At 40.6% G+C, this 27496-nt stretch overlaps 3 protein-coding genes across 3 annotated transcripts; 2 read left to right on the top strand and 1 right to left on the bottom strand.

Moving 5' to 3' along the window:
* Window positions 1–1501: 1501 nt before the first annotated feature.
* On the top strand, window positions 1502–5241 carry LOC148291242 (uncharacterized). The gene is made up of 3 exons (XM_088245727.1): window positions 1502–1583; window positions 2116–5172; window positions 5222–5241. Exons 1-3 carry the CDS (start codon window positions 1502–1504, stop codon window positions 5239–5241), a joined length of 3159 nt encoding a protein of 1052 aa, XP_088101853.1.
* Window positions 5242–16392: 11151 nt separating this feature from the next.
* LOC148291241 (uncharacterized) lies at window positions 16393–22037 on the bottom strand. The gene is made up of 2 exons (XM_088245726.1): window positions 18876–22037; window positions 16393–18401 (listed from the first exon to the last, which is right to left on the bottom strand). Exons 1-2 carry the CDS (start codon window positions 21700–21702, stop codon window positions 16393–16395), a joined length of 4836 nt encoding a protein of 1611 aa, XP_088101852.1. The 5' UTR covers window positions 21703–22037.
* A 238-nt stretch (window positions 22038–22275) lies between these two features.
* Window positions 22276–25453, top strand: LOC148291240 (uncharacterized; the record flags this gene model as incomplete). Its single annotated transcript, XM_088245725.1, has 1 exon — window positions 22276–25453. A coding segment is annotated over exon 1 (3156 nt), but the record flags the coding sequence as incomplete, so codon positions are not given.
* Window positions 25454–27496: the final 2043 nt, after the last annotated feature.

The raw sequence follows: 27496 nt of genomic DNA, 5'->3' as shown, positions 1-27496 counted from the left end.
TTGTTAAGTCAAAAGTGTAGGCCTTCGTTTCCCGCGTTGCAAACTTGGCGTCGGGGATTTTTGTGCGGCTATTGTCAGTTTTAACAAGCCCTCTGCAAACGAAGGGTTTGTCTATGCTGACTTCGGCCGAACTCATCTATACCTCCTCGCCCTCGGCCTCCGCAGAGCCGTCTGCTTCGGCGTAGCTGACGATGGGATTCCTATAGTAGGTCCCCTTTGAGGCCGTCTTCTTCTGCATCTCTTCCTTCAACAAGGACGCATACCTGTCCACTTTGTTGGTCAAGTCATGCATGTCCCGGAATTCGATCCCCTGGAATTTCTTCCGGTATTCGAATTCCAAGCCTTCCTCGGCCATCTTGACGAACTCCCTCTCTGGTAGGTTCGTGCGGCACCAATTCCTACATGTTTTGAATCGCTGTAGGTAATCGCGAGGTGATTCGTCCGACGCCTGGCTCATCCTTGCCAGCTCGGCAACCATTATTTCTCGGTTGGTCTGATAGAAATGTTCGTGGAACGCCCTTTCCATATCAAACCAATCCCTTATTGAGTTCGGCGGAAGGTTTATGAACCATGAGAACACGGCGCCGGTCAAAGAATGAACAAATAGGCGTAGCTTCTGGGCGTCCGAATCGGCTTCCCCACACTGGGCCGTGAAACGGCCTATGTGTTCAATGGAGGAGGTCTACCCATCCCCGGAGAATAGCATGAATTCCGGCAAGCTAGGCCGTCTTCGATCATCCGCCGGACGTCTTCGAATCGGACCCCTTGAGGTGGCGCCTCTTGCTGGGCTGCATACGGCCGCGTGACTTGTGGCACCTCGTTATGTGGCCTTGTCTGCTGGGCCACTTGAACTAGGGGCTCGGCCGGGATGACCGCGCTGGTTGACGCCAGATGAGCGCCGTGGGTCTGGCCAAGGTGCGTATGCGTTGCCGGTGGATTGGCCGAACCGTAGTGAAGGTGAGAGCCCAATGAAAACAACGACGCCTGCACTGGTGGTGAAACGGTCGGATTGCTCTGACTGTACTGCTGTGATGATACGGTTGTCGCGTTGATTGGGCCAGGATGGGTGTGGACGGCCGCAGTGTGAACTGGGCCAAGTGGATGGATCGCAGGATGCGCAAGGCTGTCGTGCCCTAGTGATACGGCCAAAGCATGGAGTGGTCCGCGCGCCGTTTCTGTCGAGTAGGTTGGCCCCGAATTCGCCCATGTGGGCTGGGACTGCCCCCAGTTGTTTTTCGGCGGCAAAGAATGCTGACCGTAGCCTGACGCTTGGGTGTGGGCCGATACGCCGAGGCTGCTGCTTTCTCCATAAGGCTCGATTCTCTCACCCTCTTGGCTCCTCGGTCCGGCTCTGGGAGGTGTCGCGGGCGAGGCTACCGGCATCCTCTCCTGAAAAAGCGTTCGCAGTTTCGAGGAGAACCTGTCCATTGCGGCCATGAAGGATGTTTCTATCCTGTAGGCCTGCTTGGACATCAGCTCCTCCACTACTGCCTGTTCCTGCATGGACTCGGCCGTACAATCCGTCGTTATTGGAACGCTGGCCGAGATCCCGACCGTACGTTCGGTCTCAGTGATTGTGACTGGTGAGGTGGACTCAGGAGTCTCAGAAGTCATTTCGACTGCTTTGTTTTTGAGCTTTGCCTGTGCCCTAGTTTCCACCATAAGTTTGACACGCGGTTTCCTGCTTTTGGGTGCGGTGCGGTTGTGCGCGGTCGTGCCAGCACGGTCTACCGTGCGTCGAGATGTTGATGAGTGTAGGATGGATAAGTGGTGCGCCTGTTTGAACTCGTCTTCTAATCAAACAATTGTAGCCGAGAGAGGAACTAGTCTCGGCTGTTAGGTTCACGGCCTGAACTACAAGGCCATTGAGTGATGGTGTCGATGGTGGGTTTTGGGCGATGCTCCGGCGCGTCGCTTGATAAGTCCATAAATATACTCATATATGTACTCTCTTTACTTAGGCTTTGTAGAAAAATTAGATTTAAAAAGGGCTTATTACTTCACTTTTCTGATTTTCAGCTTTTCTGCGCTCTTAGAAGGTTTTTAAGGGAAAATCAACTTTTCGGAGGAATTTTAGTGCAAGGTCAATTGGAGATGAAAGCTAACACCTTGAAGTTGAATCTGTGATCCTCACCCGACCTTTGAAGGATTTCACGGTTCCTAAAGCATTGGACCAGCCGTCATGTATTGCGTATCCAGCCACTACAACCACCTTTGAGATCAAGAGTGGCACCATTCACCTTTTGCCACAATTCTATGGCAAGCCTGGGGATGATCCTCACATACATATCAAGGATTTCTTTGCCGTGTGCGCGACTATGCACAATGGAGGGATTAGTGATGAGGCAATCAGATTGCGTTTGTTTCCATTCTCACTTAAGGAACGAGCCAAGGAGTGGCTCTATTCTTTACCTAGTGCATCTATCACTACATGGACATCATTGGCTTCCAAGTTCCTTGCAAAGTTCTTTCCAGCTCAAAAGACAAACCGTATTAGGAAGGAGATCATGGGAGTGCAGCAACTAGATGGAGAATCATTTCATGAGTATTGGGATCGGTTTCAGAGACTACTAGCTTCATGCCCTCATCACCAAATTGAAGATTGGCTACTTATGCAATACTTTTATGAGGGATTACTCGATTCGGAGAGGATGATGGTTGATGCTACTAGTGGAGGAGGCTTGATGAACAAGAGTGCTACTGAAGCTAAGGAGATGTTTGAGAACATTGCAGCAAACTCTCAACAATTTAATTATCGGAGAGCTCCCCCAAAGAAAGCAGGTGTTTATGAGGTAAGTGCTAGTGATATTGGTCCTCAAATAGCTAATTTGACTAACCTTGTTAAGCAGTTAATCCCTCAAGCACAAGTGTGTGCTGTGTGTGCTAATCCCGGACATCCTACGGAGTCTTGTCCAAGTTTGTATGGTGATGGAGAAGAGATGGCTCAAGCACACTATATGCAGCAACAAAAGCCAAGAAACGATCCATTTTCTAACACCTATAATTCGGGATGGCGGCAACACCCTAACTTTGGATGGAAGAACAACCAAAACGTGCAAACAACCCCAGTTCAACAAAATCAGTTTGTTCCTCAACAAAATGCACCACAACCACCTCCTAGGCAAGGTAAGTCTTTAGAAGAGTTAGTTAATTCTTTGGCATTAAGCACTCAAGGTTTTATGCAGGAAACAAGGCAAACACATACACAAATGTCTACAGCAATCAAGAGCCTTGAAAACCAAGTTGGACAAATTGCAGCCTCCTTGAGTCAAAGAGAGCCAGGACAGTTTCCAAGCCAAGTAATTCCAAATCCTAATGGAGGCCATGAAACCGCAAAGGCGATTACTCTTCGAAGTGGAAAAGAGGTGGGAAAGGATGACAATGAGGAGAGAAATTCAACCAAAACAGTGGCTGCCCCCTCTCCCAAGCTTATGGTTCCAAGTGACAACTCTAAGGTAAGTTCTCTTGTGGATCATTCGATTACTTCAAAGATTCCTTTTCCTCGTAGGTTTTTGAATTCAAAGAAGGAGCAAGTTTCAAAGGATATCCTAGAGACTTTCCGAAAAGTGCAAGTGAACATTCCCTTGCTCGATGCGATCCAACAAATTCCAAGCTATGCAAAATTCCTCAAAGATCTTTGTACAAATAAAAGGAAGTTCAAGGAGCATGAAACCGTGGCCTTAAGTGAAGAAGTTTCAGCCGTGCTATTGCGTAAATTGCCTCCTAAACTAAAGGATCCAGGGAGTTTTACTATACCTTGTCTCATTCGAAATCAAAGGTTTGAACATGCTTTATTAGACTTAGGTGCTTCAATTAATTTGATGCCTTTTTCTGTTTTTGAATCTTTAAATTTAGGTGAGCTTAAGAAGACTTCCGTGAGCATACAATTAGCTGATCGATCAATCAAGTATCCTAAGGGAGTGTTGGAAGATGTTTTGGTCAAGGTGAATGAGCTAATATTTCCAGCTGACTTTCTAGTGCTCGAGATGGAGGAAGTTCCTATTCCTGGAAAAGACCTTCCATTGATTCTAGGACGTCCATTCATGACAACAGCAAGGACAAAAATCGATGTGTATGAAGGCACTCTCACAATGGCATTCGATGAGGAAACTGTGGAGTTTAAGGTATTTGATGCTTTAAAATATCCTAATGATGATCATGCTTGTTTTTCCATAGATGTACTTGAGCAGGTGGTACAAGAAACGTTTAATGCATCACAAGGAGAGACGCCATTGGAGAGGGCACTCATCCAAAGCCCCAAAACTGTGAATAAAGAAGGGAACACAGCTGTACTTGAAGCTGTGAATATGCTTGAGGCCTTGCCTCCCCAAAGAGGTAAGTCTAACTCTATTTTTGAGCCTCTTCCGTTATCTACTAATAAGCTTGTTCCCTCTATTGTGAAAGCATCACAGGTTGAGCTAAAACCCCTTCCAGAGAACTTGAAATATGCATATTTAGGTGATGAAAAGACGCTGCCTGTAATCATTGCTTCTAATTTGAGTGCATCTGAAGAAGACAAACTAATTAGAGTTCTAAGGGAGCACAAGACTGCCCTAGGTTGGACCATTGCAGACATCAAAGGTATAAGCCCTACAAAGTGCATGCATAGGATCCTTTTGGAAGGAGAATCTAAACCTACAAGGGAAGCCCAAAGGAGGCTGAATCCGGTGATGAAAGAAGTTGTTAAGAAGGAAGTTTTGAAGCTTTTGGACGTGGGAATTATATACCCCATTTCGGATAGCAAGTGGGTGAGTCCCGTCCAAGTTGTTCCCAAGAAATCCGGAATTACCGTTGTGAAGAATGAAGACAATGAGTTGGTGCCTCAAAGAATTCAAACGGGTTGGAGAGTATGCATAGATTATAGAAAGCTCAATATCACGACACGTAAGGATCACTTTCCGTTACCATTTATTGATCAAATGCTTGAGCGTCTTGCAGGTCATAGTCATTATTGCTTCTTGGATGGATACTCTGGATACAATCAAATTTCCATTGCTCCGGAAGATCAAGAAAAGACCACCTTCACCTGTCCATTTGGTACGTTTGCTTATAGGCGTATGCCTTTTGGTTTATGTAACGCACCTGCCACTTTTCAACGTTGCATGATGTCAATTTTTTCTGATATGGTGGAGGAGATAATCGAGGTATTTATGGATGATTTTTCTGTTTTTGGTGATTCATTTGATATTTGTCTTCACAACCTTTCTTTAGTGTTGAAAAGGTGTCAGGAATGCAATTTAGTGCTCAACTGGGAGAAGTGCCACTTCATGGTACAGCAGGGTATTGTCTTGGGTCACATTATCTCTTGTAGGGGAATTGAAGTGGACAAGGCAAAAATCGACATTGTGAGAAGCTTGCAGCCCCCCAAAACCGTGAAGGAGATTAGGTCATTCCTAGGACATGCAGGGTTCTATAAGCGTTTCATCAAGGACTTTTCAAAGATATCAAGGCCCCTATGTCGGTTGCTTGGCAAAGATGTGGAATTCGAGTTTAATGAAGAGTGCTTGGCTGCATTTAACAAGCGTAAGGAGCTTTTGACATCTGCCCCTATCATGCAGCCTCCAGATTGGAATTTTCCCTTTGAGTTGATGTGTGACGCCTCGGATTATGCAGTGGGGGCCGTGCTTGGACAAAGAGTGCACAACGTACCACATGCCATCTATTATGCTTCCCGGACTTTGAATGATGCTCAGTTGAATTATTCAACTACGGAAAAAGAGTTGCTTGCTGTTATTTTTGCTTTAGAGAAATTTAGATCATATCTTATTGGCACTAAGGTAATTGTATTCTCTGATCATGCAGCACTTAGGTACCTCCTCCACAAGAAGGACGCCAAGCCGCGACTGATTAGGTGGACTCTCTTGCTTCAAGAATTTGATTTGGTGATTAGAGACAAGAAAGGGAGTGAAAACGTGGTGGCTGACCATTTGAGTAGGCTGGTGCACGGATCCAATGAAGAAGAGGACGTGCTTCCTCTACGTGAAAGTTTCCCCGATGAGCAACTCTTCACCTTCGAAGCCAAGGACCCTTGGTACGCTGACATTATCAATTACAAGGCTTCAAAACTGATTCCGGAGGATCTCACTCGAGCTCAAAAGGATAAGCTTGTGAAAACAAGTAAGTATTATGTTTGGGACGATCCATACTTATGGAAATATTGTCCAGATCAGATTGTTAGAAGGTGCGTGTCCGAATCTGAATTTAATTCTATACTTGCCTTTTGTCATTCATCTGCATGTGGTGGACATTTTGGTACTAAGAAAACAGCCCTTAAAGTATTGCAATGTGGTTTTTATTGGCCTAGCTTGTTCAAAGATGCATTTACTTATTGTTCCACATGTGATAGATGTCAAAGAACCGGTAACATTAGCTCTAGGAATCAAATGCCTTTAACGCCTATCCTTATTGTTGAAATATTTGATGTGTGGGGCATTGATTTTATGGGACCATTCCCTTCATCTTATGGCTTTATTTACATCCTTCTTGCTGTTGACTATGTCTCTAAATGGGTGGAAGCAATTCCTACCCGGACTAATGATTCAAAAGTTGTTTTGAGCTTTGTGAAGGACCACATCTTTTCTAGGTTTGGAACACCAAGAGCCATTATCAGCGATGGAGGCAGCCACTTTTGTAATAGGTCATTTGAGGCACTTTTAAAGCGGTATGGAATTACACATAGGGTCTCAACACCTTATCATCCCCAAACAAGTGGACAAGTGGAGATTAGTAACCGAGAAATCAAGCAAATCTTTGAGAAAACCGTGAGCCTTACAAGGAAGGATTGGAGCTTGAGACTTAATGATGCATTATGGGCATATAGGACAGCCTACAAAACCCCCATTGGTATGTCTCCTTTTCGTTTGGTTTATGGTAAAGCATGTCACCTTCCGGTTGAACTTGAACATAGAGCATTTTGGGCAATCAAGAAATTCAATTTCAATATGAAAGAGGCTGGAGATGCAAGGCGACTCCAATTGAATGAATTGGATGAGATGAGGAATGATGCCTATGAGAGTGCACGAATTTACAAGGAAAAGACTAAGGCATTTCATGACAAAGCAATTCAAAGGAAGACCTTTGAAATAGGACAGAAAGTCTTGCTCTTCAATTCACGTCTCCGGCTATTCCCAGGTAAGTTACGTTCTAGATGGTACGGTCCTTTTGTTGTTACTAATGTTTTCCCTCATGGTACAGTTGAGATTGAAAATGACAAGACGGGAAACATATTTAAAGTGAACGGACATCGCTTGAAGCCATACTATGAATCTTTTGAGTTGGGAAAAGAGAGCATGCACATGGATGCACCACCCCCATCTATTGTTTAATCATCTAAAGAACCGCGTCTGGCTGAAGGCTTTAAACTTAGCGCTTCTTGGGAGGCAACCCAAGCATTCTTAACTTTTGTTTTTAGTTTATGTGTGATTTCTCGTATAATTTTCATATTTTTGTTTTTGTTAAGTTTTGCATCATCAAATAATGGATTTTGTGTTCCAAAGAAAAAAATTCACATTTTGTTAGCCCTAGAATGTTTGCAGCACATTTCAGATGTGTTACAGAAGTTTTTTTGGTCATTGGTTGAGTTTAAATGCCAGAAAATAGAAAAATAGCTTTTATGTTCTTATTTTGGTCAAAACTAGAATTTCTGCCTAAATTATTTTTTGCTGTTTTTCAGGTCAATCTGATGCCACCAACATGTTTAGAATAGTTATTCTGATGTTTTGGACCAGGTTTGGGGGTCTCCGGTGGCCTACATTATGTTTTAGGACGATTTGAAGCTCAGAAAAGGACCTAAAACACAAAAAAAAAGGCAGCTGCTGTTTTGCCCAGAATTTGAAGATTTTTCGCCACCAAAGAGGTTTTAGCGACGGTGTTCATCGGATTTTTCGTCACCAAAGAGGTTTTAGTAGCGGTGTTCATCTGATTTTTCGTCGCTAAAAGTCAGATTTCCAGATTTTTATGATTCCATATCCAGCTCAATTTTGTTCCAATTTCATCACATTCCGAGACTTTTAGGAGCTATTACAGGTCCGTTGACATTCCAAGAAGCCAATTGTGGGTGTTTAAGTTCGTCACATTGTCTATCCTCTCTCACTTCGACATATTCTATGCTTTGCTCATCCACACCTACACAAACCTGGGAAGTTCTCACACTCTCTCTCTCTCTTTAATTAATTTTGCATGACTTAGTTTTCTTTGTTTTAAACATTGAGGACAATGTTTGTTTTAAGTTGTGGGTGATTGAGTTCTTTTGTTTCATAACGCATGCAGCAGTCCTCTGTCTTTGTTTCCAATTCTGTTCTTGTCTGGTTCTGTTTTTGTAATTTGGCTCGCGTTGCGTTCTTTGTTTTTTCGTTCTGAATCCAACCATATAAAGAACGTGAAGTTTGGCCAAGTATTTTGTGAGATACGTGTAATTCTTTGCGCCTGGGTCAGAACTGCAGTTTGTTTATTGATTTTCAATTCCTTTCAACTTTCGGTTTTTATTTTGTTGTTTTGTTTTGTTTGTGGTAGTCACTTCCCAATTCTATGATGAGATTGAATTTTATTTGCAATTAACTTTCAAGAAATGTTGAGCATGACAATAATTCTTTACATTATCTTTGTGTTAGCCTTATTTTTGTGATTAGACTTTGGAAATCCTTACGCACACAGCCACATTAATATGATGTTCGATTGGGGAGTTCACATGATTTAAATTCCCAAATAAGGGTGTAGATTTATATAACCCTTATCATGTGAGCTTTTGAGCCTATGCCTTTCTTTCTTGAGTGTTATATACTATTCGATAATTTTCTTGTCTACAAGTCGTTGTGATCTCATTATTCTTTGTTTTGGTCAAGTACTTGAGGATGTTTAAATTGTTTGCTAGAACTACTTTCATGATCTATTTGAGGCATACTTCGTGAACCACATGGATTCTTGGAAGTGATATAGGCCTTGTTTCTTTCGTTTGAGCCCTTCTAGCCAACCCGTATCACTTTTATCCCTAGTTAACCCCCTTGTGCCTTTTATGTAAGCCTTTTTCGTTCTTTACCCAATTCTCCTCACCTTAATCTATCATATGTTTATCCTACACCCTTCTAAGGAGTTTTGTTGAGTATTTTCGTTGTTAAGGGAGCATTGCACAAATTGGTCAATCATGTGGAAAGTGAAGGATACTATCTAATAAATAAAAAAATAAAAAAATAAAAAAATAAAAAAATAAAAAAAAACTAATTTCGAAGCCTTTTCAACTTGAGTTATTAAGCCCTAGGAGTGTTTTACATTTAATGCCCTAAAGCTAGCTAGCTTGGGAGTCATTGGCCTAACACTCGCTACATGGGTTGATTAGAAAGCTAATGGAGTTAGGAGAAAAAAAAAATGTGTGAAAAAAAAATAAAAAATAAAATAAAAATTCAAGACAGTATCAATTCCGTGCTCAAAGTGCAAGATGTTATAATTTTCATGGAAAGCTCTATGAATTCCTTAGAATTTGTTCATTCCTTATCTTTTTCTTGTTTCACCCATCACCCTAAACCCCATTACAACCTTAGTGAAAGTCCTACTTGATCCAAGGAGAAGTGTGGTTCCTCATGTGGAGAATAGGTGTGGAAGTACTATGGTCGGATGGTTTAAATGTTTTCAAGTATGCGATATCTTCCCATGAGATTTTTTATATTTGTCATGTGCCTTTATTTCAATTATGTGAGTACATCCTATTGCTTTGATTCCTCTCACATATATGAGTGACACTACCTAGTCAAATTTCGAGTGGTGTCATTGGAGTGAACATCCTTGGTGAGAATTGAAGTCAAAGCTTGTTCTTATTTGGTTATTTAACTTTTGTGAAGCATAAGTCGTAGTTATGTTAATGTTGGCTATGTCACACACGACACTCCAAGTTGTTCAACTAAAGTTTGGTTAACCCTTTGATAATGTCTTGAGTTATTGTTGCTTATTTCTTGGAAGTTAGCTAACGGTTGGTGATTATCTCTGAGATCAATATTGGGAAGTTAGTCCATCGCTTGTTTGCGTTGAGTCTTTGTTCTTTTGTTTTTATTTTCTGTGTTGTTTTGCTCGAGGACTAGCAAAATCTAAGTTGTGGGTATTTGATAAGTCCATAAATATACTCATTTATGTACTCTCTTTACTTAGGTTTTGTAGAAGAATTAGACTTAAAAAGGGCTTATTACTTCACTTTTCTGATTTTCAGCTTTTCTGCGCTCTTAGAAGGTTTTTAAGGGAAAATCAACTTTTCGGAGGAATTTTAGTGCAAGGTCAATTGGAGATGAAAGCTAACACCTTGAAGTTGAATCTGTGATTTTTCCAGAATTTTCTACCGAGCCAATTGGTACAGTATTACAAGTAAAGTTAGCCCACGTGCAGACAGGACAGTTTCGTACATGTTACGTGAATTTGAAGAAACGGAAGCCTTCCCGAATTTTCCAAGTTATGTGCTATATATGGTTGGAAAGATAAGACATTTATCTTTCTAAAATATATTTTTCCTGATTTTTCTAGAAAGCCGAAGATCCCCAAATCGTGTGACAATTGGGCTGAGTTGTATTTCCCTGTGGAGTAGGGGTGGGCACGGTACGGGATGACACGGGATGGAGGTCATCCCGGTGTCAATCCCGAATAGGAGAATCGGGACGGTATGACATGGGATGGGGGATTTTCAAAACACGTTCAAACCATACCGGCCCAAACTGGGACCGGTATGATTCGGTATCAAAACTGATACCGTTCACTTTATGCTAAAATTTGATTTTTTTTTTCTTCAGTTTTTGCAGCGGCCAAATAACTTCAGTTTTTGCAATAGCTGCCAAATCATGCAAATGGTGACTCCTGTGAACCCAGTGGAAAAAGAAAAAGAAGTCAAAAGCAGTACCGGTGTCTTCCAGTGTGCATCATAAAGGGCTTATCACTTGAATTTTCTAGTGTGCATCATAAAGGGCTTATCACTTGATGTAATTCACAAGACAGCATACATAGAAATATCTAAATTAAAAAGAGACCATCAGCAAAAGGGGAAAAATAATTTCATACCCAGGGTTTGCTGGAGCCCACGAACCATTGGAATGTATCTAGCAGATAAAGATGGGGTGCTATGCTGGAAGACACTAGGAATTTCCAGCAAACTTGTGTAAACAGGAGCATGATCAGAGCCTTCAAGTTTAATACTATGCCCTTCCTTCCACCTGTGGGTAGGGAAAGAGGTCAAAGAACAGAGAGATGGAGCAGACGGAGAGAGAAGAAAGAAAAGAAGAAGAGAGGAAGAAGGAAAAAGAATAAAGAAAGAGAGAGAGAGAGAGAGAGAGAGAGAGAGAGAGAGAGAGAGAGGAAAACATAATTAAAAAAGAGAGGGAGGAGAATAAAAAGGAGAAAGACGAGAAGAGGTTGACTAAATCTGAAATGTTGGAAATAATATTTTAATATTTAATATTTAATATTAATTAGTTACTGTACGGTACGGTATGACACCAAGCGGGATCACAAATCTGATACCGGTGTCGTGCCAAACAGTAACGGGATGACACGGTTTCATCCCGTTTAAGCATCAACACCAAACGGTTTGGCACGAGTTTGACACGGAATGGCACGGTTTCGGGACGGTATCGGTATTCCGGTTTTGATGCCCACCCCTACTGTGGAGTTAGGAATTGTGGTCTTTACTTTCCTATTTGGATTCCTTGTTTACCAAGACTTCTTGGACGACTTTTCAGTAAATTTTAGGGTTTAGGAATTTGATTTAAGTCATATAAAAGGCCAGCCAAGGCCCCATACAGAGGATTCACGTCCGAAGGAGATCAACCGCGCAAGAGGAAAAAGCTGCCAGCGAGTTCTTTCTTTTCCTTTCTTCTTTTAATTTTCAGTTCTTATGTATTTATTTTTGAGTTCATCCCAGAACATGAGTAACTAATTTCTTGTTAGTTAGGGCTTAATCTTGAAGCCCTAAACATGATTTCAATTCTATAAACAAGTTTGAATGGATTTTTCAGTTTCTACAAGCGGGATGATTTCGGTTTCTTGATGTTATGTGAATTCTGATATTTTGTTTCTTTGAGTAGCTAACTTTGAAGCATGTATCGGAATTAAATTGTTGTAGAACATAGGTCAATTGCCATATTGAATGTGTTCTTGTTTGCAACGAATAATTGGGTTAAGAACTAGTTATGAGAAATCGATTCTTGAATTCCTAATAACAAATGCCATGTTTTAGGGTTTTTGTGACACTCATATTCTCTTTGATCGTAATGGATTCTTGATTGTTAAATTGAGTAAATGCCATACTGGATTTCAATTAAGAATACACGTATTGATGTAAATGCCATACACTTTACATACACTTAAGAGAGAATCATACAACTCGAGTCAAATGCCATGATCTTGTTGTGAGTGTCGTCATCATATGCTTGCTAGAAATTGATTATCTATTGTTGTTTATGGATTGATTGATTGTTTGGAGGTGGATAGTGAGTCCTAGCTATTGTTCTTGATTGATTTTAAACTAATTTCTCTTAAACTCTAATTTAAATTCTGTTTTGTTTTCTTTTATTTACAAAATCAAATCAAAACCCCCTTGGTGTTGGCGTGTGTGTGGAAGTCCTTGTGATTTCAATCTTTATTTTGTTTTCGTGTTTAATTGTGTTCTAGTTTTCTTTGTGTGACATTGATAAACATCTCTTTAGATTACAATCTCTGTGGGAATGACCCTTGCTTGCTTACTATACTATCATTTGATTTGTGCACTTGCAAGGTTTTAATATTGTTGTTAAAAATTACCAACACAGGCAACGGCGCCAAAAACTTGTTGGTAATTTTTAACAACAATATTAAAACCTTGCAAGTGCACAAATCAAATGATAGTATAGTAAGCAAGCAAGGGTCATTCCCACAGAGATTGTAATCTAAAGAGATGTTTATCAATGTCACACAAAGAAAACTAGATTGATGTAGTATAGCGTTTGACAAGTCCAAGTATCGTTCCCACAAGGATTCCAAATTAATCTAATATTCAAATACCTAAATTAAATCTAACTGATACGCAAGTGAATTTGTAGAGATTGTTGTTGTGAAAGTTTATGAAAACAAAGAAATTAATAAAAACAATTGAGAATAAAAAGGTTGAATTTTAAGGTTAACAAACAATGATGAAGGTCTAGGGTTTCGGAATCAACCACAAGCAATCCAAGTTAGATTTCAATGCATTCAACAGATTCTTTCGATTCTTTAGATGATAATTCCCGTATCTAAGTCCTTTTCAGGCACTCAGACCATAGTTTTCCTTAAGTGTAAGATTCTTTTCTAGTTCAGACAAAGATCATATACCCAATCCTGCAATCTATCCTGGTTAAGGCATACATTTAACAAGTTGGATTCATTACGTTCTAGAAAACGAGAGAACCAAGCAAACCATTATTCTTCGTCAAGCAATAATGTAATTCACCACACTTAATCACAAGAAGCTAATTGAATTATATTGCGAGTTCTGCCTCAAATTCATCTTCCAATTTACTAGATGCAAAGCCCTAAGGTGATCAGTCAAAGAACTTAAACAAATAGCAACAATTAAAATAGTGATTAAACATTCATCTAAAAGAAACTTAGAATCCATTAAATAACATTAGAAATCATAACTATCCATGCTCGGGCGTCATCCTCGCCCTAGAGAATAACTTAGTTACTCATGTTCAAAGAAAACATAATTGAAAAACTAGAGAACATAAAATAAAACTTATAGATTGTGATGATGCTCGAGAACTTGACGATGGCAGCGGCTCTCACTCAAAGCTTCAAACTCCAGCCTCCCTGAACCTAATTTCTGGTCTTCGTTAAATAAGGAACAAATCCTCTTTCGACTTGGTAACTATGCTTTCCTAGTTTGGCTTCAATTGTCTTTGATGAGTTGGCATCCAAAATCCTACTAGATATAGGATCAGACCTTAGAAAATAACTCCACATCCTTGTAGACACTTCCCAAATTTAATTGACACAAATTAAACTCCGAGGATTGAACTTCAAAAAGATTATTTTGCAAAACCCGGCAGAACACATTCTGCCCGAACTGTCTGTACTAAAACGGCCACAACTCTCTCCACACACGTCCGAATCACGAACCGTAAAATTCTACAGAAAGCTAACATCCGTATCTTTCCAAAGATACAAGGCTCAACATCTCGTTCGCTCTGAGGAAGTACAGTATATTCTGTCAAGTTGACTGTTCTGCACAGCACATTCTGCTCCCAGGATTTCACATCATATTTCAATCCCAAAATTCTTCCTTTTGCTTGCTTTACCATCTTTACTCTTCAAACCTAGTAAAACACAAAACTAAGTAAAAATGGACTAAACTCACTCAAAAACATAGCAAGAATCTAAGAGAAAGATAATAAAAATGTACGAAATAATGGTTATATCAAATACCCCCAAACTTAGACTTTGCTTGCCCTCAAGCAAAACAAAACAAAACAAAGACTCAAAAGAATGTTAGGCCTCCACATATTAGTCTCAATAAATCACGCAAGGTATATAACTCTAAAGAATCAAATAATCATCATAAAAACCACAAGCATGATTCAAAAGTTAACAAAACCGTACATAACATTCTCAAGTGTAGTGTGTGAAATAGCCAATAACAATACAACTCACTCAACCCGGATAGGTATATGCAAATCAAAGCTTCAACTCCAAATCTCACCAAGAATGTCACTCACAAAGAAACGCTCAAAGTTTGGGTTAAGTGTTTCACTCAAGAAAAATGAATGTATGAAAACAAAATCAAATCCTATAAGCTTGCTCTTCATATCACATCTCCACAAATTAAATTCACACAATTTCTAGGATCAAAAGGTCTTAAATTACGGTTGTAATGGGGTTATGGGTTAAGGTTAAAAGAAAGAATGGGTATGGAAAACAAAAATATTCTATGAGAGTTAGTAGAGCATGTGATGACCATGAAGGATTGAAAATTCTCTTGTATCTCTTGTGGTATCACCAATTATACACTTCATTGGAAGCCAAAATTCATTGTTGGGCTTCAACTTCATTTTGATCAACATCTTTTCTCAAACTTTTTGAATCTTGACAATATTGAGGTAGTGAAATAATTTTTTTTCTTTCTTTTCTTTTTTATTTTTTTTTATTTTTTTATTTTAACAAACACCAACCTCAAACTCATCTTTGTTTCTATTTTTTAATCTTTTCACAACAACTTTTATACTCACAAGGTCAGGTGCAATTCCCCCAAACTTAAAGCTCCACCAATTTTCATAGAACAAGGTAGGATGAAGTGTTTAAGTTTATGGTTAAGGATAGTGTGGTTCATGAAAGAAAAGGCTTATTTAGGCTCCAAGGGCTATCTAAGGGATAATGTAATAGGGACAAAAGCTTCTTTGGCCATGGTGGTGATCCTAGGTGCCTTAATCACTTCCTAGATAGAATCATGTGAATCAATACAAAGCCTTGAAAGATATTGAAGCAAGTTCTAGTAGATGATAATGCCCTCATGAAAAGAATATATAACTCTCAAGAAAAGAATATGCATGAGGCTCAAAAACTCACAAGGGTTATACAAGTCTACACTAAAACCCACATATAATTCTCTAAGTCAAGAGCAAATTGCATTAAATTGGCTGTGCATTGAAAATTTGAGAATAATCATGTAAGAAAAAGTTAACTAAAGAATCACACTTGAAATTCACATAATGATTACCAATCCTCAAAGGCTATAAAACAAGTACAATTCAAGTGTTATCATTGACTTGTGGAAAGCTTAACTAAAATGACTCAACAAAAGGAAAAAGAAAATCGTTTTATGGGTTTTGTGACTTTAAAAACAACAACTTAACTACTGAACTACAAAAAATGCAAAAGAAATCAAATAGGACTCAAACAAACCAAGAAAACAAAGAGTTTCCAAAATGCAGTTTTTGGCAGTTTCGACCTCTGTTCAGATTTTAGCTCATAACTTTCAAACCGCTGGTCCGATTTCAACGTTATTTATATGGTTAGATTCAGTACGAAAAAACGAAGAACGCAACGCGGACCAAATTGTCATAACAGTTACCAATTAAAACAGTTTTAAGCAAAACGAAACCCTACGTTTTCAGACATTAAAAATTTGCAAGGACAAACAAGCAATAAAGCAGATTATTCCCCCCAAACTGAAATGAAACATTGTCCTCAATGTAAAAAGAATGAAAATGCAAGCAATGAATCAAGTAAAGGGAGAAAAGAATTCAAATAATAAAGTATAAAGTAAAGAGTAAAGATGAGAACTCCCTGGGCATATAATCTCGAGTAGGAAGTGCTGCAAACGCCAAGATCCTCTCATCATCATCATGCATCCAAAACATGGGTTGCCTCCCAAGAAGCGCTAAAGTTAAAGTCTTCAGCCGGACTCAGCGATCTTCACATAGATGGGGGAGTATCGAGGTACAACACCTCGAGAGTCTTACTTTGATCTTGCAAAGTATCAATTTGCTCCAAGTAAGGTTTGAGGCGATGCCCATTCACCTTGAAGACAGAACCTGTTTTCATGTCTTGAATCTCAACAGCCCCATGTGGAAATACACGAACAACTAGAAACGGTCCAGACCATCTTGAACGAAGTTTGCCCGGAAATAATCGAAGTCTTGAGTTGAACAACAACACCTTGTGATTCGGCTCAAAATGCTTGGGTACTAGTGCTTTGTCATGGGCAATTTTTGTCTTGTCTTTATAAATCTTCGCATTCTCGTAAGCTTCATTTCGCAATTCATCCAATTCATTAAGTTGGAGTTTCCTTGCAATCCCAGCTTCATTTATGTCAAAGTTCAATGTTTTTAATGCCCAAAATGCTCGATGTTCTAACTCCACCGGAAGATGGCATGCTTTTCCAAAGACAAGCCGATAAGGAGACATGCCTAAAGGAGTCTTAAAAGCTGTCCGATATGCCCAACACGCATCGCTCACCTTCAAAGCCCAATCTTTACGGTTTTGATTCACGGTTTTCTCAAGGATGTGTTTAATCTCCCGATTGGAAACTTCAACTTGGCCACTTGTTTGTGGGTGGTAAGGAGTGGCAACTTTATGTGTGACATTATACTTCCGCATTAGAGCATCGAAAGGCTTATTGATAAAGTGGGAGCCTCCATCACTAATGATAGCGCGCGGGGTTCCAAAACGGGTAAAGATGTGTTCTTTCAAGAAGTTTAACACCACCTTGTGATCATTGGTCCGTGCGGGCAGCGCCTCTACCCATTTAGAAACGTAATCCACCGCAACAATAATGTAGAGATAACCATGAGATATAGGAAAAGGGCCCATAAAATCGATGCCCCAAACATCAAACAACTCAACTTCCAAAATATTGGTTAAGGGCATTTGTGATCTTGAGGATAAGTTGCCCGTTCTTTGGCACCTATCGCATGTGATAACAAAATGGTGTGCATCTTTAAATAAAGTAGGCCAAAAAAATCCACTATGCAGTACCTTTAAAGCTGTCTTCTTTGCACCAAAATGCCCACCGCAAGCATATGAATGGCAAAACGTCAAGATACTCTGAACTTCACTTTGGGGAACACATCTTCGAATGATTTGATCAGGGCAATGCTTGAAGAGATACGGATCATCCCAATAGTAGTGTCGCACTTGGGAGAGGAAGCGCTTCCTTTGTTGCTTGTCCCAATTTTTTGGAATAAACTTTTGGGCAAGGTAATTTACTATGTCTGCATACCAAGGAAGTTTTTCAACAGAGAAGAGTTGCTCATCTGGAAATGATTCGTTGATAGGGAGCTCTCCACCTTCTTGAACCAATCTCGAAAGGTGGTCGGCGACAACATTTTCAGTCCCCTTTTTGTCTTTGATGTCAAGATCGAATTCTTGCAAGAGGAGAATCCACCTGAGAAGTCGCGGCTTTGCATCTTTCTTAGTTAATAAGTGCCGAAGTGCTGCATGATCAGAAAATACAGTCACCTTAGAGCCGATCAAATAGCTTCGAAACTTCTCCAATGCGAACACTACTGCAAGCAATTCTTTCTCGGTAGTGGAGTAGTTCATTTGAGCATCATTTAGAGTTCTACTTGCATAATATATGACATGAGGAAGCTTGTTAACCCGCTGTCCCAACACAGCCCCTATTGCATAATCAGAAGCATCACACATGATTTCAAAAGGAAGAGTCCAATCTGGGGCTCTTATGATAGGGGCTTGTGTCAATTCCTTCTTGAGAGTTTCGAAAGCTGTCAAACACTCGTCATTAAAGTTAAAAACGGAATCCTTAGCAAGCAAGTCACACAAGGGTTTGGTGACTTTCGAGAAATCCTTGATGAATCGTCGGTAAAAACCCGCATGTCCAAGAAAAGAGCGAACTTCCTTGACTGAGGTTGGAGGGGGAAGCTTCGAAATAAGCTCTACCTTGGCTCTATCTACTTCAATGCCTTGAGAGGAGATGATATGGCCGAGAACTATTCCCCTTTTTACCATAAAGTGGCACTTTTCCCAATTTAAGATCAAATTGGTTTCTTGACACCGTTGGAGCACCAATGAAAGATGGTGGAGGCACTGATCAAAAGAGGAACCGAAAACCGAGAAGTCATCCATAAACACTTCAATAAACCTCTCTACCATATCTGAAAATATGCTCATCATGCATCTTTGGAAGGTTGCTGGAGCGTTGCATAAACCAAAAGGCATTCTTCGATACGCAAAAGTGCCAAAGGGACACGTGAATGTTGTCTTGTCTTGATCTTCTGGAGCTATCGGAATTTGGTTATACCCTGAATACCCATCAAGAAAACAATAATGACTATGACCTGCAAGTCGCTCAAGCATCTGATCAATGAAGGGCAATGGAAAATGATCTTTTCGGGTTGCACTGTTTAGCTTCCGATAGTCAATGCAAACCCGCCAACCTGTAACTGTCCTCTGAGGTATAAGCTCGTTGTGTTCATTCTTTACTACTGTAATTCCCGATTTCTTGGGTACCACTTGTACTGGACTCACCCATTTACTGTCAGAGATAGGATATATGATACCAACATCTAACAACTTAAGAACTTCAGCACGTACCACCTCTTTCATGTTTGGATTGAGGCGTCTCTGAGCCTCCCTAGAAGGCTTTGAATCATCTTCAAGGTGTATCCGATGCATGCAAAGTGAAGGACTAATTCCTTTGATGTCTGCAATACTCCAACCCAAGGCTTGCTTATGCTCTCGTAATACTTGAATCAACTTTTCTTCTTCAGTTTGACTAAGGTCAGCAGCTATAATAACAGGAAGAGTCTCTGAATCACCCAAGTATACATACTTCAGAGTTGTTGGAAGGGGCTTGAGTTCGAGCTTTGGAGGTTGGACAATGGAAGGAACGAGTTTGGCATGTGAGGAGGGCAAAATTTCAAACTTAGGTTGGCTCCAAGGGACATATGATGTCACAGCATTGAGATCTTCCACTGCTGCAAGAATGGTGGCCTTCTCAAAACTCATGCCATGTTGTGAGATGCATATTTCCAACGGATCTTTTAGGCTTGATTCAATGAATGTCTTCTCTATAATGCAATCCATAACTTCGACGTGAAAACAATCGTAAGGATCTATGGGTCTCTTCAAAGCTTCAAAGACCTGAAATTTGACAGTAATATCTTGCACAGTCATGGTTAGTAAACCTGATTTAACATCAATTTTTGTACCTGCCGTGGCCATAAAGGGTCTGCCAAGGATGAGAGGGAGTTCGCGACCTGAAATTTCAGCTTCTTCCATATCCAAGACGACGAAGTCAGCAGGGAGGATAAATTGATCAACGTGGATGAGTACATCTTCAACAATCCCTCTTGGGTACTTCACAGAGCGATCCGCGAATTGTAGAGATATAGAGATATGCTTCAATTCCCCTAGCCCAAGGTGTTCATATATCGAATAAGGCATTAAGTTCACACTAGCCCCCAAATCAAGCAAAGCTTTGTCGAACTTTCTCTCTCCAATGGTACACGGGATTGTAAAGCTCCCAGGATCTTGAAGCTTGGGTGGCAACTTTCTTTGAAGTACAGCGCTCACATTGTCGGACAACATCACTTTTTCATGCTCTTCAAACCTCCTTTTGTTGGTGCAAATATCCTTCAAAAACTTTGCATATGAAGGGATTTGTTTAATAGCCTCAAGCAAAGGAATATTAATTTGTACCTTCTTAAATTGCTCCATAATGTCTCCCTTATACTTATTGTTTCGAACCTGTCTACTACGTTGAGGGAAGGGTAGAGGACCATGAGTGTCTGCGATTTGAGTAGGAAGAGTGTGGTTCACAGACTCAGTGTGACTGTCAGACTTCAAGGAGTCCTCAGATTGCTTATCAAGTTGCTGCCCTGGTTTTGTCACGACCTCATCTTCTTCTTTATCAGTGATCTCTGAATTTCCAATCTTATTATCAATCACCTTTCCACTTCTCAGAGTAGTAATAGCTTGGACTTGGTCATGATTTCTAGGATTAGCTTCTGTTTGGCTTGGAAATTGACCTTGTGTTCTCTCTAATCTGTTCAAAGTAGTGGCTATTTGTCCCAATTGAACTTCGAATTTGGATTGACTCTTTTCCAACACTGATTGACTTTGTTTAAGTGATGCAACCTCTTGTTCATATCTGTCGGATTTCTTCAAGAGTTGAGAGAGCATCTCCTTGATAGAAGGATCTTCTTGTTGTTGTGGAGGAGCTTGATATGGCTGCTGGTATGGCTTTGAGGAATTGGAAGGTCCCATTGTATTCTGTGAATTGCTCCAAGAGAAGTTTGGGTGTTGTCTCCACCCCGGATTATAGGTGTTGGAATAAGGATCATTTCGGGGCCTTCCATTGAATGCGTTGACCTCTTGCACATCTTCTAGGATAGGATTCGATGGGCAATTTGCAGTGTCGTGGGTGATGCTAGCACATAAATTACATGGTTGTGTAGTTACCTTCTGTACTAGTGGCGTGAGAAGTTTTGTGAGAGCTGCAACTTGTGCTTCTAAACTCGTGCGGGCACTAACTTCATAGATGCCTCCTTTCTGTGTCGATGATGTAGGTGCAACTCTTGTATCTTTTGTAGGAAAGTCCCAATGCTCAGAGTTCTCACAAATTGTTTCAAATGCGCTGACAGCTTCATCTGCAGTTTTGTCCATTAAGCTTCCACCAACTGTTGAATCTACCATGCTCCTGCTCTGCGGGTTCAACCCTCTATAAAAGTAGTGAACTTTTTGCCATATGTCAAAACCATGATGAGGGCATTGAAGAAACAAATCCTTATATCGCTCCCAACATTCATGAAATTGTTCACGCTCTTGTTGACGAAAACTCATAATAGTTGCTATCAAAGCATTGGTTTTACGAGCAGGGAAAAATTTTGATAGAAATTTCTTAGATAAATTAGTCCAAGAATTTATAGATGGTTCTGGAAGAGAGTCTAACCAGTTTGTCGCTTTATCCTTTAGAGAAAATGGGAACAATCGGAGTCGAATTTGCTCTTCACTAACACCGCCATAATTGAATGTGGAGCATATGGTGAAGAATGTCTTGAGATGATGGTAGGGATTTTCCTCCTCCTTCCCATGATAACTAGGTAGAAGTTGGATAGTTATTGGGCGAATTTCGAAACGCTGTGTGATTGGAGTCAAGACGATGCACGACGGTGCATTGTACTCCGCTGGTGCAGTGTAATCCCTTAGAAGCCTTGGTTGTGGTGGTGGGTTATCTCTACCATTGTTGACTAGATTAGCCATGGCTGGTCTTGGTGAAAAATGCTCCCTTCGATGTTTTCGTACTGTACGCTCAAGTTCTTGATCAATGGGAATTAACTCCAACTTGAGAGAACGCCTCCCTTGCATATAATTTTCAGAAATTAGGTTTTGGTACCTGCAACAATGGTAAAGAGTTGTTTAAATAAGAGAATAATAATACAATTAGGGTAGGAAATCAACAAAACCCAAATTGAATTGGAGATGGGAGCTGAGCACGATGGGGTTCTCCAATTGGAACCAAGAGTTGCTGCGTGAGAAGAGTTATCCTGTTTCCTTTTGTCGAACAGCCCCAATTTCTGTTTGTTTCCTCTTTTGATGTTATTGGTTGTACCTGAAAAAGAAAAAAAAAACAATTTTAAATGGCAACACAAACCGGATTAGGAGAATAAAATTGAATGGAGAAAAGGGAAACACTAAAGCCTGATTGTTTATCTAATTAAGTTTTGTTTTCAATTTCAGGTATATGCTGGGACGTCGTTCGCAAGGTTACAAGCTTATACCATACGACCCTGAACTAGAGAACACACTTCGTTATCTCCGTCAAGATAAAGATACGCAAGCTACACTTCCAATCAAGATGGGAGACGAGTTGGCACTCAACAACCTCACCCGACCTTTGAAGGATTTCACGGTTCCTAAAGCATTGGACCAGCCGTCATGTATTGCGTATCCAGCCACTACAACCACCTTTGAGATCAAGAGTGGCACCATTCACCTTTTGCCACAATTCTATGGCAAGCCTGGGGATGATCCTCACATACATATCAAGGATTTCTTTGCCGTGTGCGCGACTATGCACAATGGAGGGATTAGTGATGAGGCAATCAGATTGCGTTTGTTTCCATTCTCACTTAAGGAACGAGCCAAGGAGTGGCTCTATTCTTTACCTAGTGCATCTATCACTACATGGACAGCATTGGCTTCCAAGTTCCTTGCAAAGTTCTTTCCAGCTCAAAAGACAAACCGTATTAGGAAGGAGATCATGGGAGTGCAGCAACTAGATGGAGAATCATTTCATGAGTATTGGGATCGGTTTCAGAGACTCCTAGCTTCATGCCCTCATCACCAAATTGAAGATTGGCTACTTATGCAATACTTTTATGAGGGATTACTCGATTCGGAGAGGATGATGGTTGATGCTACTAGTGGAGGAGGCTTGATGAACAAGAGTGCTACTGAAGCTAAGGAGATGTTTGAGAACATTGCAGCAAACTCTCAACAATTTAATTATCGGAGAGCTCCCCCAAAGAAAGCAGGTGTTTATGAGGTAAGTGCTAGTGATATTGGTCCTCAAATAGCTAATTTGACTAACCTTGTTAAGCAGTTAATCCCTCAAGCACAAGTGTGTGCTGTGTGTGCTAATCCCGGACATCCTACGGAGTCTTGTCCAAGTTTGTATGGTGATGGAGAAGAGATGGCTCAAGCACACTATATGCAGCAACAAAAGCCAAGAAACGATCCATTTTCTAACACCTATAATCCGGGATGGCGGCAACACCCTAACTTTGGATGGAAGAACAACCAAAACGTGCAAACAACCCCAGTTCAACAAAATCAGTTTGTTCCTCAACAAAAAGCACCACCACCACCTCCTAGGCAAGGTAAGTCTTTAGAAGAGTTAGTTAATTCTTTGGCATTAAGCACTCAAGGTTTTATGCAGGAAACAAGGCAAACACATACACAAATGTCTACAGCAATCAAGAGCCTTGAAAACCAAGTTGGACAAATTGCAACCTCCTTGAGTCAAAGAGAGCCAGGACAGTTTCCAAGCCAAGTAATTCCAAATCCTAATGGAGGCCATGAAACCGCAAAGGCGATTACTCTTCGAAGTGGAAAAGAGGTGGGAAAGGATGACAATGAGGAGAGAAATTCAACCAAAACAGTGGCTGCCCCCTCTCCCAAGCTTATGGTTCCAAGTGACAACTCTAAGGTAAGTTCTCTTGTGGATCATTCGATTACTTCAAAGATTCCTTTTCCTCGTAGGTTTTTGAATTCAAAGAAGGAGCAAGTTTCAAAGGATATCCTAGGGACTTTCCGAAAAGTGCAAGTGAACATTCCCTTGCTCGATGCGATCCAACAAATTCCAAGCTATGCAAAATTCCTCAAAGATCTTTGTACAAATAAAAGGAAGTTCAAGGAGCATGAAACCGTGGCCTTAAGTGAAGAAGTTTCAGCCGTGCTATTGCGTAAATTGCCTCCTAAACTAAAGGATCCAGGGAGTTTTACTATACCTTGTCTCATTGGAAATCAAAGGTTTGAACATGCTTTATTAGACTTAGGTGCTTCAATTAATTTGATGCCTTTTTCTGTTTTTGAATCTTTAAATTTAGGTGAGCTTAAGAAGACTTCCGTGAGCATACAATTGGCTGATCGATCAATCAAGTATCCTAAGGGAGTGTTGGAAGATGTTTTGGTCAAGGTGAATGAGCTAATATTTCCAGCAGACTTTCTAGTGCTCGAGATGGAGGAAGTTCCTATTCCTGGAAAAGACCTTCCATTGATTCTAGGACGTCCATTCATGAGAACAGCAAGGACAAAAATCAATGTGTATGAAGGCACTCTCACAATGGCATTCGATGAGGAAACCGTGGAGTTTAAGGTATTAGATGCTTTAAAATATCCTAATGATGATCATGCTTGTTTTTCCATAGATGTACTTGAGCAGGTGGTACAAGAAACGTTTAATGCATCACAAGGAGAGACGCCATTGGAGAGGGCACTCATCCAAAGCCCCAAAACTGTGAATAAAGAAGGGAACACAGCTGTACTTGAAGCCGTGAATATGCTTGAGGCCTTGCCTCCCCAAAGAGGTACGTCTAACTCTATTTTTGAGCCTCTTCCGTTATCTACTAATACGCTTGTTCCCTCTATTGTGAAAGCACCACAGGTTGAGCTAAAACCCCTTCCAGAGAACTTGAAATATGCATATTTAGGTGATGAAAAGACGCTGCCTGTAATCATTGCTTCTAATTTGAGTGCATCTGAAGAAGACAAACTAATTAGAGTTCTAAGGGAGCACAAGACTGCCCTAGGTTGGACCATTGCAGACATCAAAGGTATAAGCCCTACAAAGTGCATGCATAGGATCCTTTTGGAAGGAGAATCAAAACCTACAAGGGAAGCCCAAAGGAGGCTGAATCCGGTGATGAAAGAAGTTGTTAAGAAGGAAGTTTTGAAGCTTTTGGACGTGGGAATTATATACCCCATTTCGGATAGCAAGTGGGTGAGTCCCGTCCAAGTTGTTCCCAAGAAATCCGGAATTACCGTTGTGAAGAATGAAGACAATGAGTTGGTGCCTCAAAGAATTCAAACGGGTTGGAGAGTATGCATAGATTATAGAAAGCTCAATACCACGACACGTAAGGATCACTTTCCGTTACCATTTATTGATCAAATGCTTGAGCGTCTTGCAGGTCATAGTCATTATTGCTTCTTGGATGGATACTCTGGATACAATCAAATTGCCATTGCTCCGGAAGATCAAGAAAAGACCACCTTCACCTGTCCATTTGGTACGTTTGCTTATAGGCGTATGCCTTTTGGTTTATGTAACGCACCTGCCACTTTTCAACGTTGCATGATGTCAATTTTTTCTGATATGGTGGAGGAGATAATCGAGGTATTTATGGATGATTTTTCTGTTTTTGGTGATTCATTTGATATTTGTCTTCACAACCTTTCTTTAGTGTTGAAAAGGTGTCAGGAATGCAATTTAGTGCTCAATTGGGAGAAGTGCCACTTCATGGTACAGGAGGGTATTGTCTTGGGTCACATTATCTCTTGTAGGGGAATTGAAGTGGACAAGGCAAAAATCGACATTGTGAGAAGCTTGCAGCCCCCCAAAACCGTAAAGGAGATTAGGTCATTCCTAGGACATGCAGGGTTCTATAGGCGTTTCATCAAGGACTTTTCAAAGATATCAAGGCCCCTATGTCGGTTGCTTGGCAAAGATGTGGAATTCGAGTTTAGTGAAGAGTGCTTGGCTGCATTTAACAAGCTTAAGGAGCTTTTGACATCTGCCCCTATCATGCAGCCTCCAGATTGGAATTTTCCCTTTGAGTTGATGTGTGACGCCTCGGATTATGCAGTGGGGGCCGTGCTTGGACAAAGAGTGCACAACGTACCACATGCCATCTATTATGCTTCCCGGACTTTGAATGATGCTCAGTTGAATTATTCAACTACGGAAAAGGAGTTGCTTGCTGTTATTTTTGGTTTAGAGAAATTTAGATCATATCTTATTGGCACTAAGGTAATTGTATTCTCTGATCATGCAGCACTTAGGTACCTCCTCAACAAGAAGGACGCCAAGCCGCGACTGATTAGGTGGACTCTCTTGCTTCAAGAATTTGATTTGGTGATTAGAGACAAGAAAGGGAGTGAAAACGTGGTGGCTGACCATTTGAGTAGGCTGGTGCACGGATCCAATGAAGAAGAGGACGTGCTTCCTCTACGTGAAAGTTTCCCCGATGAGCAACTCTTCACCTTCGAAGCCAAGGACCCTTGGTACGCTGACATTATCAATTACAAGGCTTCAAAACTGATTCCGGAGGATCTCACTCGAGCTCAAAAGGATAAGCTTGTGAAAACAAGTAAGTATTATGTTTGGGACGATCCATACTTATGGAAATATTGTCCAGATCAGATTGTTAGAAGGTGCGTGTCCGAATCTGAATTTAATTCTATACTTGCCTTTTGTCATTCATCTGCATGTGGTGGACATTTTGGTACTAAGAAAACAGCCCTTAAAGTATTGCAATGTGGTTTTTATTGGCCTAGCTTGTTCAAAGATGCATTTACTTATTGTTCCACATGTGATAGATGTCAAAGAACCGGTAACATTAGCTCTAGGAATCAAATGCCTTTAACGCCTATCCTTATTGTTGAAATATTTGATGTGTGGGGCATTGATTTTATGGGACCATTCCCTTCATCTTATGGCTTTATTTACATCCTTCTTGCTGTTGACTATGTCTCTAAATGGGTGGAAGCAATTCCTACCCGGACTAATGATTCAAAAGTTGTTTTGAGCTTTGTGAAGGACAACATCTTTTCTAGGTTTGGAACACCAAGAGCCATTATCAGCGATGGAGGCAGCCACTTTTGTAATAGGTCATTTGAGGCACTTTTAAAGCGGTATGAAATTACACATAGGGTCTCAACACCTTATCATCCCCAAACAAGTGGACAAGTGGAGATTAGTAACCGAGAAATCAAGCAAATCTTGGAGAAAACCGTGAGCCCTACAAGGAAGGATTGGAGCTTGAGACTTAATGATGCATTATGGGCATATAGGACAGCCTACAAAACCCCCATTGGTATGTCTCCTTTTCGTTTGGTTTATGGTAAAGCATGTCACCTTCCGGTTGAACTTGAACATAGAGCATTTTGGGCAATCAAGAAATTCAATTTCGATATGAAAGAGGCTGGAGATGCAAGGCGACTCCAATTGAATGAATTGGATGAGATGAGGAATGATGCCTATGAGAGTGCACGAATTTACAAGGAAAAGACTAAGGCATTTCATGACAAAGCAATTCAAAGGAAGACCTTTGAAATAGGACAGAAAGTCTTGCTCTTCAATTCACGTCTCCGGCTATTCCCAGGTAAGTTACGTTCTAGATGGTACGGTCCTTTTGTTGTTACTAATGTTTTCCCTCATGGTGCAGTTGAGATTGAAAATGACAAGACGGGAAACATATTTAAAGTGAACGGACATCGCTTGAAGCCATACTATGAATCTTTTGAGTTGGGAAAAGAGAGCATGCACATGGAT

The sequence above is a fragment of the Prunus avium genome, chromosome 8 (assembly GCF_965620075.1).
Source record: "Prunus avium chromosome 8, drPruAviu1.hap1.1, whole genome shotgun sequence".
NCBI lineage: Eukaryota > Viridiplantae > Streptophyta > Magnoliopsida > Rosales > Rosaceae > Prunus > Prunus avium.
This window is presented reverse-complemented; position numbering and strand designations above follow the sequence as displayed.

What these genes read in the sequence shown, in the direction of transcription:
- LOC148291241 (XM_088245726.1), bottom strand. Translation starts at nt 21,702, where the DNA reads ATGGCTAATCTAGTCAACAATGGTAGAGATAACCCACCACCACAACCA. An exon ending in ACCTCAGAGGACAGTTACAG is followed by an intron (nt 18,402 to 18,875) that starts GTTGGCGGGTTT and finishes TCTCCTCTCAAG; the next exon opens with GCATTGAAGTAGATAGAGCC.
- LOC148291242 (XM_088245727.1), top strand. Translation starts at nt 1,502, where the DNA reads ATGGACTCGGCCGTACAATCCGTCGTTATTGGAACGCTGGCCGAGATC. An exon ending in GGTCTCAGTGATTGTGACTG is followed by an intron (nt 1,584 to 2,115) that starts GTGAGGTGGACT and finishes AACACCTTGAAG; the next exon opens with TTGAATCTGTGATCCTCACC. An exon ending in GGATGATTTTTCTGTTTTTG is followed by an intron (nt 5,173 to 5,221) that starts GTGATTCATTTG and finishes AGTGTTGAAAAG; the next exon opens with GTGTCAGGAATGCAATTTAG.